At 39.8% G+C, this 18,158-nt stretch overlaps 1 protein-coding gene across 1 annotated transcript in view; it reads right to left on the bottom strand.

The window, feature by feature from the left end:
* ACMSD (aminocarboxymuconate semialdehyde decarboxylase) overlaps nt 1-18,158 on the bottom strand; it is a 90,729-nt gene that overhangs the window by 34,663 nt on the left and 37,908 nt on the right. The window contains exons 5-8 of the mRNA XM_032354088.1: nt 17,416-17,652; nt 12,466-12,559; nt 9,378-9,473; nt 8,033-8,205 (exon numbers count right to left, since the gene is read on the bottom strand). Of these exons, the coding sequence (XP_032209979.1) occupies nt 8,033-8,205; nt 9,378-9,473; nt 12,466-12,559; nt 17,416-17,652 (600 nt within the window). The remainder of the gene's footprint in view (nt 1-8,032; nt 8,206-9,377; nt 9,474-12,465; nt 12,560-17,415; nt 17,653-18,158) is intronic.

Raw genomic sequence — 18,158 nt, forward strand, 5'->3', positions numbered from 1 at the left:
CCTCAGCCACAGCAACATCTTCCTAGGAACAACGCCAAAGGCAAGGGAAGCAAGGGCAAAAATGAAGTATTGGGATTTCATCAAGATCAAAAACTTTTGCACAGCAAAGGAAACAGTTAACAAAATGAAAAGACAACCGACAGAATGGAAGAAGATATTTGCAAACGACATATCAGATAAAGGACTAGTGTCCAGAATCTATAAAGAACTTAGCAAACTCAACACCCAAAGAACAAATAATCTAATCAAGAAATGGGCAGAGGACATGAACAGACATTTCTGCAAAGAAGACATCCAGATGGCCAACAGACACATGAAAAAGTGCTCCATATCACTCGGCATCAGGGAAATACAAATCAAAACCACAATGAGATATCACCTCACACCAGTTAGAATGGCTAAAATAAACAAGTCAGGAAATGACAGATGCTGGCGAGGATGCGGAGAAAGGGGAACCCTCCTACACTGTTGGTGGGAATGCAAGCTGGTGCATCCACTCTGGAAAACAGCATGGAGGTTCCTCAAAATGTTGAAAATAGAACTGCCCTATGACCCAGCAATTGCACTATTGGGTATTTACCCTAAAGATACAAACGTAGTGATCCAAAGGGGCATGTGCACCCGAATGTTTATAGTAGCAGTGTCCACAATAGCCAAACTATGGAAAGAACCTAGATGTCCATCAACAGATGAATGGATCAAGAGGATGTGGTATATATACACAATGGAATACTATGCAGCCATCAAAAGAAATGAAATCTTGCCATTTGCGACAACATGGATGGAACTAGAGCGTATCATGCTTAGCAAAATAAGTCAAGCAGAGAAAGACAACTATCATATGATCTCCCTGATATGAGGAAGTGGTGATGCAACATGGGGGCTTAAGTGGGTAGGAGAAGAATAAATGAAACAAGATGGGATTGGGAGGGAGACAAATCATAAGTGACTCTTAATCTCACAAAACAAACTGAGGGTTGCTGGGGGGAGGGGGTTTGGGAGAAGGGGGTGGGATTATGGACATTGGGGAGGGTATGTGCTTTGGTGAGTGCTGTGAAGTGTGTAAACCTGGCGATTCACAGACCTGTACCCCTGGGGATAAAAATATATGTTTATAAAAAATAAAAGATTAAAAAAAAATTACTCTGAATGTAAATGGACTAAATGCTCCAATCAAAACACATACGGTGTCAGAATGAGTAAAGAAACCAGACCCATCTATAAGCTGACTAAGACTCAGTTTGGTCCTTAAGCATCTGCAGATCTAAAGTGAGGGGATGGAGAAACATTTATCATGCAAATGGATGTCAAAAGAAAGCCAAAGTAGTAATACTATGTCAGAGAAACTGGACTTCAAAATAAAGACTGTGATTATGGACATTGGGGAGGGTATGTGCTTTGGTGAGTGCTGTGAAGTGTGTAAACCTGGTGATTCACAGACCTGTACCCCTGGGGATAAAAATATATGTTTATAAAAAATAAAAAATTAAAAAAAAAAAGACTGTAACAGGAGACAAGGATGCTGTAAGATAATATAGGGGACAATCCACAAAGAAATCTAACAGTTGTACATATTTATGCACCTAACATGGGACCACCCAAGCAATAAAAACTATTAATAACAAACATAAAGGAACTAACTGATAATAACGATGACAATAGGGGATTTTAACATTCCGTTCATATCATTGGACAGATCATTTAAACAGAAAATCACCAAGTAAACAATGGCTTTGAATGACACACTAGATCAGATGAAGTTATATGTTTAGAGCATTCCATCCTGAAATAGTGGAACACACATTCTTTTCAAGTGCACATGGAACATTCTCCAGAGTAGATCACATACTAGGTCACAAATTAGACCTCAACAAATACAAAAAGACTGAAGTCATACTGTGCACCTTTTCTGACTTTAATGCCATGAAGCAAGAGGTCAGCCATGAGAAGAAATCTGGAAAGATCATCAATACATGGAGGTTAAATAACATGCTACTAAGAATGAATGGGCCAAAGAGGAAAAATTTAAAAAAGGTAAAAAAAAAAAATACAGGGTCGCCTGGGTGGCTCAGTTGTTGGGTGTCTGCCTTTTGGCTTGGGTTGTGAGCCCAGGGTCCTGGGACCGAGCCCCGTGTGTTGGGCTCCCTGCTCAGTGGGGAGGCTGCTTCTCCCTCACCTACTCCCCTTATTTGTGTTCCCTCTCTTGCTATGTTTGTGTTCCCTCTCTTGCTATGTCTCTTCTGTCAAATAAGTAAATAAAATCTTTAAAAAATATATCATTAAAAAATACACAGAAACACATGAAAATGAAAACACAACAGTCCAAAACCTTTAGGATGCAACAAAAACTGTCCTAAGAGGGCCGTATATAGCAATAACAGCCCTAACTCAAGAAGCAAGAAAATTCTCAAATAAACTACTTGACCTTACACCTAGAAGGGCTAGAAAAGGAAAAATAAATGTAGCATAAAGCCAGTAGAAGGAAGGAAATAATAAATATTAGAGCAGAAATAAATGAAATAGAAACCTAAAAAACAGATCAGTGAAACCAGGAGCTGGTTCTTTGAAAAAAATAAATAAAATTTGATAAACCCTAACCAGACTTATTAAAAAGAACAGAGAAAGGACTGAAATAAATTAAATCACGAATGAGAGGAGAAATAACAATCAATACCACAGAAATACAAATAATTATAAGAATTTTATGAAAAACTATTTGCCAACAAATTGGGCAACCTAGAAGATAGGGATAAATTCCTAAAAACATAAAACCCACCAAAACGGAAACAGAAAAGAATAGAAAACTTGAACAGACTGATAACCAGCAAATGTATTGAATCAATAATCAAACAATTCCCCCAAAAATGAAAGTCCAGATGGCTTCACAGGTAAATTCTACCAAAATCTAAAGAAGAGCTAATACCTATTCTTCCTTCTCAAACTATTCCAAAAAATAGAAAAGTAAGGAAAACTTCCCAATTTATTTTATGAAGCCAACAGTATCCTGATACCAAAACCAGAAAAGGACACCACTGAAAAAGAGAACTACAAGCGAATATCCCTGATGAACATAGATGCACAAATTCTCAATAAAATACTAGCAAACTAAATCCAACAACACATTAAAAAAATATCATTCACCATGATCAAATCGGATTTATTCCTGGCATGCAAATGTGATTCAATATTCACAAATCAGTCAGTGTGATACAGCACATCAATAAGAGGAAGGATAAGAACTGTATGATCATTTCAATAGCTGTAGAAAAAGCATTTGATGAAGTACAACATCCATTCATGATAAAAACCCTCAACAAAGTAGATTTAGAGGAAACATACTTCAGCATAATAAAGGCTATATATGAAAAACCCACAGCTAACATCATCCTCATTGCGGAAAAACTGAGAGCTTTTTCTTTATTATTAGAAACAAGACAGGGATGTCTACTTTCACCACAGTTATTTAACATAGTGCTAGAAGTCCTAGTCACAGCAATTGGACAACTCAAAGAAATAAAAGGCATCCAAATCAGCAAGGGAGAAGTAAAACTTTCAATTTTTGCAGATGACACGATACTGTATATAGAGAACCTGAGAGACTCCACCAAAAAATTTCTAGAACTGATACACAAATTCAGTAAAGTCACAGGTTACAAAATCAGTGCATAGAAATCTTTTGGGTTTCTATGCAATAATAATGAAGCAGCGGAAAGAGAAATTAAGGAATCAATCTCCTTTATAATTGTACCCCAAACAATAAGATACCTAGAAATAGACCTAACCAAAAAGGTAAAAGATGGGTACTCTGAAAACTATAGAACAATAATGAAAGAAACTGAAGATGACACAACAATGTCTTTCCACTTTCGTGGATTGGAAGAACAAGTATTATTAAAATGTCTACACTTCCCAAAGCAATCTACACATTTAATGCAACCCCTATCAAATTACCAATAGAATTTGCCACAGAACCAGAATGAATAATCCTAAGATTTGTATGGAACCACAAAAGATCCTGAATCGCCAAAGCCACCTTGAAAAAGAGAAGCAAAGCTGGAGGCATCACAATTTCTGGACTTTAAGGTATACTGCAAAGGTGTAGTGATCAGAACAATATGGTATTGGCATAAAAGTAGACACATAGATTGACGGAACAGAATAGAAAAACCCAGAAATGAACTTACAACTATATGGCTGATTAAAAAGTAAGAAAGAATATCCAGTGTGAAAAAGACAGTCCTCAACAAACGGTGTTGGAAAAACTGGACAGCAAGATGCAAAAGAATGAAACTGGACCACTTTCTTACACTATACACAAAAATAAACTCAAAATAGATTAAAGACCTAAATGTGAGACCTGAAACCACATAAATCCTAGAGAACACAGGTAGTAACTTCTTTGATACTGGCTATAGCAACTTTTAAATTAAATTAAATTAAGTTAACTTCTTAAAGTTGGTTCCATGCCCAATGTGGGGCTTGGACTTATGACCCCAAGATCAAGAGTCACATGCTTTATCAACTGAGCCAGGCAGGTGCCCTCACCCTCCATAGCAACTTCCTTCTAGATATGTCTCCTGAGGCAAGGGAAAGGAAATAAAAATAAACTGCTGGGACTATATCAAAATATAAGCTTCTAAAAAAAATAAAAGCTTCTTCTGCATAGCGAAGGAAACAGTCAACAAAACTAAAAGGTAACCTATGGAACGGGAGAAGGTATTTGCAAATGACATATCCGATAACGGTTATTATCCAAAACATACCAAGAACTTATAAAACTCAACACCCCCAAAATGAACAATCCAATTAAAAAATGGGCGAAGAACATGATTAGACATTTTTCCAAAGAAGACATCCAGATGACCAACAGACACATGAAAAAATGCTTAATATCACTGATCATCAGGGAAATTCAAATCAAAACTACAATGAGATATCAACTCATACCTGTCAGAGACTTGGTAATTTAAGTCCTCCATTTAGCTCAGTGTTTTAGAAATAGTAGGGGCTCAATAAATAGTTTTGGTATAAATATATATTTTCTTCTCTAAATGTTTATTATTCTATTTATTTTTCTCTGTATATTCTTTGAATTTATTTACTCCTAAGGTATTATATAAATTTTTATTTATCAAAGTAATGCCTATACATAGTTAAATAATCAAATATCACTAAAATGTCTTTCTCATTAAAAAACAATCCTGTGGGGCGCCTGGGTGGCTCAGTGGGTTAAGCCTCTGCCTTCGGCTCAGGTCATGATCTCAGGGTCCTGGAATCGAGTCCTGCATCGGGCTCTCTGCTCGGCAGGGAGCCTGTTTCCCCCCCACCCCGCCTGCCTCTCTGCTTACTTGTGATCTCTCTCTGTCAAATAAATACATAAAATCTTAAAAAACAAACAAACAAACAAACAAACAAAACCCAAAAAAACCAATCCTGTGCCTATGTTCCCAACTTTTATCTTCAACTCAGTCACTTTCACGATTTTAACTTGCATCTTCTGATAATTACCTTTATTGTTCTATATAATTACCTTATTCCTATTCTTGATTTATTAGCTTTAGAGAGCATTTACTGACTTCTCATTATGGTCTTTGAGAATTTCTTTGGTACCCCAACTTCTCTCCTCCAGTTTCCCAATTGAATTAGAATTTTCATTTAAACTAGTACTTAGTATTTACCCTATTATGACTATAAATATTGTTCACTGCTGAGTCAAGTAATGTACAATGATTATCTGCCCTCGTATGGGTGTTTTTTTTCTTGGAGTTAATTATTTCCTTTTCTTTCATTTGCTTAATTTTCTATGTATATACTGCTGATTTGTTCCTAATAGCATCAATGCATCTGTTGAATTTGAATGCCTGGTAGTCATCCTTTCGAACTCACAAACCCATGAAATAAGACATCAGTTCCTTTTTTTCCCTCCAGGAGATCTTCCTTTTATACCTCTAATGATTCTCTCTTGTCTGAGTGTCATGCTGGGACTTTCCTCAGCCATTTTAGCTTGGGGGTTGTTTTTGAGAGAATTTGTTAATGTGGCTATAACAAGAACGAAGAAGCATTAATATTTTAGACAGAATCCAAACTATTAATATATGTATTACTTCTGTGTCCTGGATTCACCAGACAGTAAGGTCACATAAAATGAGGTTGCATTTGCTTTTGATGCCCAAATTATAATAGCTCAAGCCTTCATAGTTTGAATGCAAATTCTGAGCACCACTAACTTTGCAAAGTGCCCTCTCAGTGTTTCTGAGGGTTTCTAAAAGGGGTGTGCTCACAGGAGCTCACTAACTAGTCCATCTGCTAGTTACCACAAAGCATTTGCCATGTTCTTCCTCTTTTGCTCTGAATCCCTGGCAATATGTATTTCCCTGAATTCTGTTTGATGTTGGTAGTATCCCTCACTGCTAATGGTATGTATCCCTCATAAGATGGATGTTATATTTGCCAGGGGTATTATCTCCAGATTTTATCATTTCTAAGAATACCAGGGTTACTAGGTTTGATGGAAGGTCATCAGAATGACTCTTACCCCAATTCCACGCCACTTCCCCACACCCCCTTCTCCATTGCTCAAAGTCCAGAACTCACAGTCTCTCTTCTAGTTTTTTTTTTTTAATTTCCTCCCCATCACCCCAGTGTCCAAACCAATAATCATCAACATTCATAACCCACTGCTAAGCACCCATTTTTGCAGTAACAACATAAAAGCTAGAAGACCCAGAAGAACAGCTCAACTATATAATTTATTACCAAACCAGAATGTTTAACTTCTATATTCTAGTGAGTTTCTTAAGCCAGAAAAACAGTCAGCTTTAAAGTAAGATGAAGTCTCCATTTTGGAGATGGAGAAATTCTTGCAGCTTTGCAATGATGGACTTCTTTTTCTTTCTTTCTTTTTTTTTTTTAAGATTTTATTTATCAGAGAGAGAGGGAGAGAGAGCGAGCACAGACAGACAGAATAGCAGGCACAGGCAGAGGGAGAAGCAGGCTCCCTGCTGAGCAAGGAGCCCGATGTGGGACTCGATACCAGGACGCTGGGATCATGACCTGAGCCGAAGGCAGCTGCTGAGCCACCCAGGCGTCCCTGGACTTCTTTTTCTGCTAGACAAATTTTAAATGCCTTAGAGTCTACTCTCAATCTAAGCACCACATTGCAAATCTTTAAATATGTTCACATTTTTAAAGAAATCCTTACGGTTTTTTTTCCTTAGAAAATTTGGAAACCTTCTACAGATATTTGTAAATAATATGAGGGCATTGAAATAGTATATATTTCAGATTTTTCAATGATTCAAACTGGACTTTGCCCTAAAAATTGTGTAACTTATAGAGTCCGCACTTTCAAAAAATACTTAAAAGTAGAAATGCCACCAACAAGGAGATCTATGAGCAGATGACAACAAAGGAAAGACTTGTGAAGTTTAAAGTAATACCATGTTGGTCTTTTTGGACTACATGAGGGAATTGTTTTCAAAATGAAGGCTGTACCGTATTATTCCAGAAAAAACTTTCAGGTGGTATACAGACCCTTCATCATCTTCCCCTGCCTCCCTGTCAAGTGTCATTTCCTCCTTCTTTAATGTTCCAATTTTCATTTAGTGGATGAAGACAGTTGGGTTCATGATTTACCCAATTAGTAAGAGGTAAAGCCAAGATTTTAACACAGGTCAGTTTGATTTCAAAATTGGTATCTCCTTTCCTGCTTACCGTATTGCTGCTTGTCATTTTGGGTGACTACAAAGATGACCTTAAGGAAAAGAGCTGACATAAGGGAATTACCAAGGCATGTGGATTATCTGGGATCTCCCTGGGTATATATAATGGTTCTCTGGTAATACACACTGTGTTGAAGAAGGCTCTGGAGAGGGATCTCTTGTACAAGCAAATCTAATCCTAAATCTCACTGTCTCTCTTCTTTCTTCTAATGCCTTTTCATACATCCCCTTTTTGGAGAGAGGCCATGTACCTGGTTGCTGATCCTTCACTTTGCTCCCCATATGCCATGCACATGGTAGACTCAACTTACCTTTCCTATGACATCTGTTAACAGCTTGAGTGCCAGAGGATCATGAACCAAGGAGTCTGTGTAAAAGGAACCAAGGTATTTCTTTGGGTTGGTTGGATTGTCCTGGGCACACAGATCTGGGCGCATGTTGAATCCATGGGAAATTCTTCCGACTGTGAAAGGGAAGGCACCTCCTGCAAGTAAAACCCATTAGTGAGGGGCGAGTGTCAGCTGAAAAGTTTATTTTTCAATCCTCATGGTATATACAAAGAGGAGTTACTGTAGTCCAGTATTTACCAAGGATTTATTGTGTCCCAAATGCTGGGAGATGACAGAACTAATGATATGAACTCATCTATAAATTCATGTTTGAGGAATTTATCCTAAAGAAAGAATACATGTGTGAAAGATATGTGGTCAAGGTTTTCAAATGTAGGTGCTTATAATAGCAAAATACAGAGACAGCCTATGAGCTGGGAAATATCTACATAATGATGGCATATCCATAAAATGTATTGCCATGCATGCAACCATCAAAAGTAGTGGTCGTTGTGGTATGTGTGTGTGCCCAAGAGTCAGAAACTCAATTACCCGCAGGGACCAAGCAGGAAATATAAATGAATAAAATAAGCCTATTTGTAAATAATAGAGAATGGTAGGGACTATTGCAAACTGGAGAGCTTGTAGTCTGATTAGAGGGATTTAAACAAAAACAAAACAAAGCAAAATTAAACAAAAACTATGCCAACCAAACTAACCTTGTCCACAAAAATGGAATTTAGTTCCCAACCATCATATACTTTATGACTAGAATGATGGCTGCAGGCACGTTATGGACTGAATTATGGGGTGTCTCTAAAGTTTTTATGTTGAAGCTCTAACCCCCAATCTAACTGTATTTGGAGACAAGGGTAATTAAGGAGGTAATTTAAGGTTAAATGAAATTATAAGGTGGAACTTTAACCTGATAGGAGAAAGGAGAGGGACAGTGAGATTTGGGATTAGATTTGCTTGTACAGGAGATCCTCCCCAGCCTTCAACACAGAGTGTGTATCGCCAGAGAGCCATTATATACACCAGGGAAATCCCAGATACTCCACATGGCTGGCTGATTCCCTTAGATCAGCTCCTGTTCCTTAGGATTATCTCTCTACCCATCCAAAATGACATGTCATGTGCCTAGTAAGAAAGTAAACCTCTACAATCCAGGAAGATAGGAATCACCAGAAACTAATCCTGCAGGCACTTAGTTCTTGCACTTCTAGCATCCAGAACTGTGTAAAAATGAAGTTCTGTTGTTTAAGTCACCGAATCTATGGTATTTTGTTATGGTAGATTGAGCTGAGTAACACAGACAGTGCCTTACCTCCATGTGCAAAACACACTTTCAGTTTAGGAAATTTCTCAAACACTCCTCCCATGATCATGGAGCAAATGGCAGTGGTGGTCTCTGCTGGCATTCCTAAAAGAGGAAATAGTCACAGGGTGTAAGGCTTGTCATCTCAAGCAAGAAGAAGCTCTCTTGGTTGGGGGAATGGCAGCTTGCTGTGATTGTCAATGCCGAGAAATGTGAGGTCCCTCTGTCCCAGCTTGGGTTGGTTGTCTAGAAGCCATTACTTTGGCAAACAGACCATTAGAAGCTTCCTATTTGCCACTTAGACTCCTGTGGAGTCATCTAATGGACAAGAGAGTCAAGGAGCCAAAGGACCTAGCTTTTGTCCTGATTCTTCCACTTCAGTGTGGATATGATGGAGCAAGAAGAGTACAGTGTGTCTGGTTGAAGCCTAACTCTTCTAATTTCTTGTTTCCTGTCCTTTGACAAATTATTTAATGTTCCTGAGCCTGTGCTTCTTCACCTTTAAAACGGGGATCCTGCTGCCCATCTTGCAAGACTATTGTGGAGCCTTGAAAATGATGATGTTGGGAAAGGTTCTAGCCAGAACTTCACATTGGAGGTGCTCAACTCAAGTATTAGTTGCTTCCCTGTGCTTCAGCTGTAGAATGTGTTTGTTCTTGCCACTTAGTTCTCAATAAATATTAACTAAAATTATAATTCCTGCCAAATCTTTGCTGCTTCTTAGAGATGAGGTCGAAAATAACTGAATTAGAATGAGTTATTTTGGGAGGACTGGGTGGCTCAGTCGATTAAGCATCTGCCTTTGGCTCAGGTCATGATCCCAGGGTCCTGGGATCGAGTCCTGTATCAGGCTCCTTGCTCATTGAGGAACCTGCTTCTCTCTCTGCTTGCCACTCCCCCCTGCTTGTGCTCTCTTTCTCTCTGGCAAATAAATAAATAAAATCTTAAAAAAAAATAGATGAGTTGTTTCAAGTGCTTTGTGCCCCTCGAAGAAGCATCTGTTCCATGCCTGGTGCCTTCACCTCCACAAAGTTAGTCTGGATTACATTTCCAGGCAACTGCGTTTCAGACTGTGATCAACAAATCTCTGGGGGCTCCACAGGTAAGCCTGTACCTTCAGGGGAAGACTTACTCTCTGACTACCAAATGGGATTTACGAGATGCTCATCCTTCCCCAAGCCTGTCATTGCTCTATGGAGAGAGATGGTCTGACTCCCTGGCCTTGTAGGAATTCTGGAAGAATGACAGATTCATATCTGTCTGGGAGTGGTTTGTGGGCAGAGCTTCCTGAAGGCAGGAGGATGGACAGCATCACTTCCTTTTGGTCCTGTGATTCTGCTCTCCATTAATTATTTGGACCACAGTTACATAATACATTCTCTATACAGGAACCAAAGTGGAATATTTACAGTGTCAGTTGCATCATGTTCCTCCCTTACTGGGAGTCCTCCAATCGGCTGATGACTACTTTTGTATCCAGAATAGAATTCTGAAATTAGCCTTTGTTTGTTTGTTTATAAACTGTGTCTCTGTTTGTCATCTCTTTCTTCTAACCAGAACATTGGCTTCAGGAAGGCAGAGGTTTTGTCCATGTCAATGTCCTCATTGCCTGGTACAGGGCCTGGCATGCTGGAAAGGATCAATATATACGTGTTGCATAAGTGAATGATGAAATGTCTCTTTATGCAAATGTTCTTCTGTTTTTCATGTGGGAAGTTGTAATACAAATAAGTTTGTGGGACTAGTCAAAGTGTTGTCTGAATTAGGATGGATTTTCTTTGGAACTAGACAGCATTGGTGCCTTTTAGGTTGTCTCTTCCTGCTAATTCTTGCTGAAAAATTTGGTGGAGGATGGGTAGGAAGCTGCCTTACTAAATACATTGGTCTCTAAAAACAATCAGAGAGACACAAAATGCCAGAGCAGAAAGATAGTGAAGACCAGCTCTCCCACTTTACACATGAGAAATGGGCCTGAAAATGTGAAGTGATTTGCCACAGGTTATACAGAGAACTAGAGCCTAGCTGGAACTGAAATTCAGTTTTCTTACTTCCAGTATACTGCTCCATTAGTTATTCATGTTGGTTACTTTATCATTACTTGTACTAACTGGGCTGAAGAGAGAATGGAATAATGGCCTCCCTAAAGAAAATCCACTGCTTTTTCAACTGGGAAACCCACTACTGAATTTGTAGATGAGCCGCACTTTTTACCTGTGACCACAGAATTGCCACCTGTCTCCATTTCCTGTTATCAAGGGGTAATAAGGAGATTGGATAGGCCAAGCAGAGGTCTCTCCTCTTATCCTCTCCTTTACCTTCATGTGGAATCATGAATGGATAGAGCAGGAACAAAGAGCAGCAGAAAGAAACAGATAACAGAAAAATTGAAAGCCTGGGTCATCTACAATCTAGGATGGTGGGAGTTGACCTTCTACTTGTTAACTCCAGTGTTCTCATTGTAAGAGCGGATACTCTTTTTCTCTTCTTTTTTAAGATTTTATTTTTTATTTGACACAGAGAGAGAGAGAGAGAGAGAGAGAGAGAGAGAACACGCAACAGGGGGAGTGGCAGCAGGAGGAGAGGAGAAGCAGTCTCCTCTTCGCTGAGCAAAGAGCCCAGTGTGGGGCACAGTGCCAGGACCCTGGGATCATGAACTGGACTGAAGGCAGACACTTAGCTGACTGAGCCAACCAGGTGCCCAAGAGCTTGTTGGCTCTTTAAAAAATTCTATTACGCAGGCATGGTTACTTATTTTTGGAGCTTTTTTGGGAGTCTGTGTAGTGAGGTAGCTTTGGAGTCAGACAGATTTGTGTAAATTCCATTTTCACTTATTAACTGTGTTACTTGGACAACTTATTTAACCACTCAGAGACTCGGTTTCTTCCCTATAAAACGGTTATTATAATGTCATCCTCATAGAGTTTTATGTGGATATGTATATATTGAAGTAATATATATAGCATTTATCCAAGAGCTCAGTAACTCGCAATCCTGTTAATTATTCATACTTTCTCTTTTTGACATAGGAGGGTTCCAGAAATAATTGGAAAAAACCAAAAACTTGATCCTCTTTTTTTAGAACCAAGCTGATACAAACCTACAAGCCAAGGGAGCCAGTATTTGGCCATCCGTCCATCCATCTGCATGTCCCAGGGGTGCACAAATAGGGAGCAGTTCAGCTTTTCAGCCACCTTTAAAGAAGCAATGAGAGAGAGAGGGAGAGAGAAGGACTGTTATTTGGATGAGCCAGCAAATATAGGGTACTATTTTAGGGAGACTTTTTCTCTGGGTCTATATTGATTTGAATAAATAAGCTAAAACATTTTTGAAATTGTTTCTTAATCTCTATAAAAGAAGCATTGAGAAATTCTCCTCCTGCTTAGAAAATAAGAAGGCCTCTTAGAATTAACAAGGGGGTTGGTGGACTTACCATGGAGGTCAATGAATTTAATATATTTTTGGCAAAACAAGTCACAGGAAACATCCAGTATTCAAGTGTTGTAGTTGAGAGCAAAATGCTCAAGGACTGATCCTATGCCTCAAATGCAGGGGAAGCTTCCTCTGCTGGTTCCTACTTGATGCATTCTTTTAGGAGGACTGTTCAGATTGTACACTTAGAGTCAGGGCTAGAGTGTTCCCTTGTTTCTCCCACTTGGAAACCTGAGGATGTGAAAGTGAAGAAGCGATAGGTGGGGGCCAGAGGCCGTGACTGAACTGGAGCAGGCTGGCCTGACCCAAGCCATTGATCACACAGAGTCCAACACTGGCTGGGAGTTTCTGGGGGTCTACAGGTACTCACAAAGCCTCAGGAGCCCAGCTGAGTCCCTGAACAGTCTGTGGCGAATGAGATGACTTTAGAAAGTCAAGAGCTCTCAGTTCCAGCCCCACAGGTACTGCGATGAATGTCATGGGCAACCCCATTCCAGGTCCTTCTGGGAACTGGAAATCCTATCTGGATGGAATGACTTTTATTCAACAAAATATTTAATTTGAAAAAGTTCCCTCAATGGGCATTGAGTTTGAGTGCTTAAGAAGATTCAAAACCAATTTTCCTTAACTCATTTCTTACCTAAATATATTGAGGTGCTGGAGGGATTCATTCTACCTTTACATATAAATATGTGGGCTAAATAGGGTGATGTAATATGGGTTCTGGACATAAGCATTTTTATTTATTTTTAGTTTTAAATTTCATTTATTTTTTTAAAGAAGAGAGAAAGGTGCGCTAGTTGGCTGAGTGGGGGAGCAGTGGAGAGGGTGGAGGAAGGCAGAAGGAGAGAGACAATTGAGCCCAATGCAGGACTTGATCTCACAACCCTAAGATCATGACCTGAGCCAAAATCAAGACCCTGGTGCTTAACTGACTGAGGCATCCAGCTGTCCCTGGACATATGCATTTTAAAAATGGAGATGCAATTATTGGAGAACAAGAGATTCTGGAAGTGGCAGACAAGGGGTAGATTGGAGAATGGACTTCTAATTTCATCAGGTTCTGGGGAAGAAGGGAGAGGAGGTAATTAGTTTCTGATAATGGATGCAGGCAGAGTTAACTTCTTGGGATGGGTTGAGGTTGACAAAGGCACAAAATCATGGTATCTTAGTGGATTTGACTCCTTATTAGGATAAAATGTTATTTATGCACCTGTGATGGTGCTTTTCTCCAATTCAAATTAGTAATTACTCTTGATCCCTTCTGTATGTAGACAACCCAAAAAGAAGTCACCTAAACTCTCAAAATTGTGATAACTCATATTAAGAACTTACCGTATGCCAAAGCTGTTATAAGAATTTTATAATTGTTGACTAGTTTAATCCTTTATAAGATAAGCACTTTTAAAAATTGAAATATAGTTGACACACAATGTTCCATTACTTTCAGGTGTACAGCATGGTGATTTGACAACTCTGCCTTATGCTGTGCTTACACAAGGGAAGCTGCCCTCTGTCACCGTACAGCACCATTACAGTATTGATTTTATTCCCTATGCTGGACTGTTCATTTTTGTGACTTACATATTTCATACCTGGAAGCCAAGTATCCCCCTTGCTCCGCTTTACCCATTTTGCCCACCCCCTTGGCAGTCACTGGTTTGCTCTCTGTGTCCATTGGGTATATCACTGTCTTTGTTTATTTTTCTTTTAGATCATATGGTATTTATTTGTCTCTGACTTGTTTCACTTAGCGTAATATTTTCTGAGATGAGCATTTTTATTACTCTTATTTTACAGAGAAAGGCACTAAGGCAGTTAGAGGCTAGGTAAATTACTCAGGTCTTGTGTCTGATACATGGGAGAGGCAGGCAGTCTGCCACTGCCAGTCTGTCTGCCTCATATTTGTACTAAGGACATTTTTGTGCTTGAAAACTGACCTGAGCATGTATGGTTGGGTTCACTCACTAACGAGGGAGGTCTAGGAAATAAAGGAGATGGCTAGACACGTTGGAGGTCCAGGCTCCCTTGAAATGACAAAGCCAACTTGGTTCATGGTAACTCCTATCATTTGTTTTAGCCATGTTATTGATGCAAGCTAGAGACTAGTGAGGCTGTCAAGTTTTGCTAGTCGAATGAATGTGCTGCCAGCCCCAGGATATCACAGATCTGCTGGGGTCAGGATACTCTCCTGAATTCCCTGAGAGATCAGCAGCCCCCAAAACAGCCTATTTAGAATGAGTGATTTGTTGAGTGAGTCATACAAATGAAAATATCCATTTGGACCACAACTGACCGCTCTTGCTTTTTGAGCTCTTTAGTAATTCATAAAACCAATCCCAGTGAATAATAAAATGACTTGCAGCTGAAGGCTTGCTCACATTGTGCTGAAACAACTTGGATGCACAAGTAAATAAATCCTCTTTCAAAGCCCATTAAAGTTTCTAGAAAACATTCACTGCCTCAGCTCAGTCCCTGCAGCCAATAAGCTTCAGGGAGTTCAATATTTAGAGGAACATTAAATCTTTCAGGTTATTGGGAGGCAATTTAACAGGTAAAACCCTAACTGGTGGGCAGTGTCCATAGATATGAACATGGAAACATTGTTTTTAAAAGGTTCTATTTATTTATTTGAGAGAGAGTAAGAGAGAGCATGAAAGGGGAGAGGAAGAAGTAGACTCCCTGCTGAGCTGGGAGCCCGATGTGGGACTCAGTCCTGGGATGCCAGGATCGTGACCTGAGCCGAAGGCAGTTGCTTAACCAACTGAGCCACCCAGATGCTCAACATGGAAACATTTTTGCATGTAGGCAGGGCTCAATAAACACAAATAAATGATCTGTGGTTATAGTGCTGGGCAGTACACCGACATCTATTTATTTATTATTTTTTTAAATTGTTATTTTTTTCTTTTAAGATTTTATTTATTTATTTGACAGAGAGAGATCACAAGTAGGCAAAGAGGCAGGCAGAGAGAAAAGGGGAAGCAGGCTCCCCGCCAAGCCAAGAGCCCAATACGGGGCTCGAGCCCAGGACCCTGAGATCATGACCTGAGCCGAAGGCAGAGGCTTAACCCACTGAGCCACCCAGGTGCCCCTAAAATTATTTTTAAAGATTTTGTTTAATTATTTGTCAGTGAGAGAGAGAGAGAGAGCACAAGCAGCCAGAAAGGCAGGCCAAGAGAGACTGCATCTCCCCCTAAGCAGAGAGCCCGATGTGGGACTTGATCCCAAGATCTCAGGATCATGATCTGAAGGCAGATGCTTAACTGACTGAGCCACCCAGGCATCCCCACCAACATCTATTTAATTCACTATTGAAGATTTTGCATTTACAATGAAAATAATAGAAAGCAATACTATTATCATTCTAGAAATAAAGAAATAAAAATGCAATTGAATGTAGAATTATGCATCTTGATTCCTGATATGAAGAAAAGCATGCTTAGTTACAGAAAGAACAGAAGGGCAGAGAAGGACTGGAGAGGACCATGGGACTATGGACACTTAATTTGTATACTTGGAAGATGAAAATGGCACTGAATTCCTGAAAATATACTTTATAACACAAAATTTCAAATGTAGAAAGTTGTTAACAATGGTACCATGAACTTCCATATACTCACCAGCTAGTTTCACCAAATATTTTGATGGCATTGTTTTTGTTACATGTATTAATTATACATTTTCAAAATGTATGGCATAAGAGTATATTAATTGAGGACTGGTTAAATAAATCAAAACATATCCATATATTGAAACATTAGGCAGTTATTTAAAATTCATGCATTAAGAGAATTTTCATTTAGATTAGAAATTCTTCATTAGGATACGAAATCACATGTATAATAGAATTCAGATTTCATTAAAATATAGATATATGCAGAAACATGCAAACAAAATGAATATATAATAACAGTGATTATCTTTGGGTAGTGGGATTATGAGTTATTTTTGTTTTCCTTTTTATGCTTTTCTGTATTTTCCAGAATTTATTCAAAATCCCTTCATAATTTTTTTAAAAAGATTATATTTATGCATTTGAGATAGAGAACAAGAGAGAGGATGAGCTGGGGGAGAAGCAGATGGAGAGAGAGAGGGAAAGGCAGACTCCCGCTTAAGCCTGTTGGGGAATGGATTCCAGGACTCTGGGATCATGCCCTGAGCTGAAGGCAGGTGTTTAACTGACTGAGCCACTCAGGCACCTGGAAAACAACTTCATGATTTTGAAAGATAAGTATTTTTTTTTCTAAAGCAAAATGAATACTTTTTTTTTTTTTGCATGTCACTAATATGGCCTTTTGTACTATGGCTGTGATGAGGGTAATATTTCAGCGTCCAAATGAAAGGGTAGAAAGAGAGCATGGGGGATGGAAAGGAAGTGAGATTTCCCTGGCTAACTCCGGTCTGGCCTGTGAAGCATTTCCACCTGTCTCTCTTCTAGTGGTAGGGCCCACTCCTTTTGGAGAACTCTTTCCATATTTCCTGCTATATGCAGCATGTCATCAGGCATCTTTCTCCCCCCCTGCCAGGGAGGTGACATATTCCTATTCTGCCCTCCAGCACCCAGCACCGTGCCTGGCCCCGCCGCATGCTGGCTGAGGTAACCCCGCGTACTCACGGAATAGACAGGGAAGAGTTCCGGCGCGTTCAGGTCCCACTCGTTGATGTGGGAGCCGATCTGGACCCCGGGAAAGCCCAGTTCCTTTACGCAGCGCTCCATCTCCTTAACAGCAAGCTCGGGGGCCTGCATGGGCAATGTGCCCAGGCCCACAAACCTCTTGGGGTGGTTCGCAACAGTGGCAGCCAAGTCATTGTTTAAAAGCTGGCACAGATCTAAAGTGTCCTGAGGTTTGGCCTGGCGGAGACAGGTAAGGGAAGATCATATCATTCATAACCTACTTCTTTAGATATTTACTCTAACAACACCACCTGGGCTGGGCTGAATCATGTGTCACTATCCATTGCTTTTACTGCTCAGCAAGCTGGGGGGCACAGATTGAAATGGCCCCTGACTGCAGGAGAGCAAAAGCCAATCACTGCAAAAGTAAAGAAAACTGCTAGTATATTGCTGATTAATTAGAAAAATGGAAGTTATAATCAGAAGGGATGGACACAATTACTGGGCCGGTCATCCTATAGAAGAGTTGGAAGGAGGGTGGACCACACCCTCCCCATCCAGGGATACACAGAGGGCCAGCAAGGTGGTGTGGAGTGTTACAGCTCCCGCACACAGGGGGCTGGGCCTAATGAGTGTCCGGTATCACCAGCAGCTCACCTCCTTGTCCTGCCTCATCGTGGGATGCCAGACTGTTTATGGACCCCTCCTGTCCCTGTGTTCCTCCCTGTCCTTTCTGCTGGCTG

The sequence above is a fragment of the Mustela erminea genome, chromosome 8, assembly GCF_009829155.1.
Source record: "Mustela erminea isolate mMusErm1 chromosome 8, mMusErm1.Pri, whole genome shotgun sequence".
NCBI classification, from domain to species: Eukaryota; Metazoa; Chordata; class Mammalia; order Carnivora; family Mustelidae; genus Mustela; species Mustela erminea.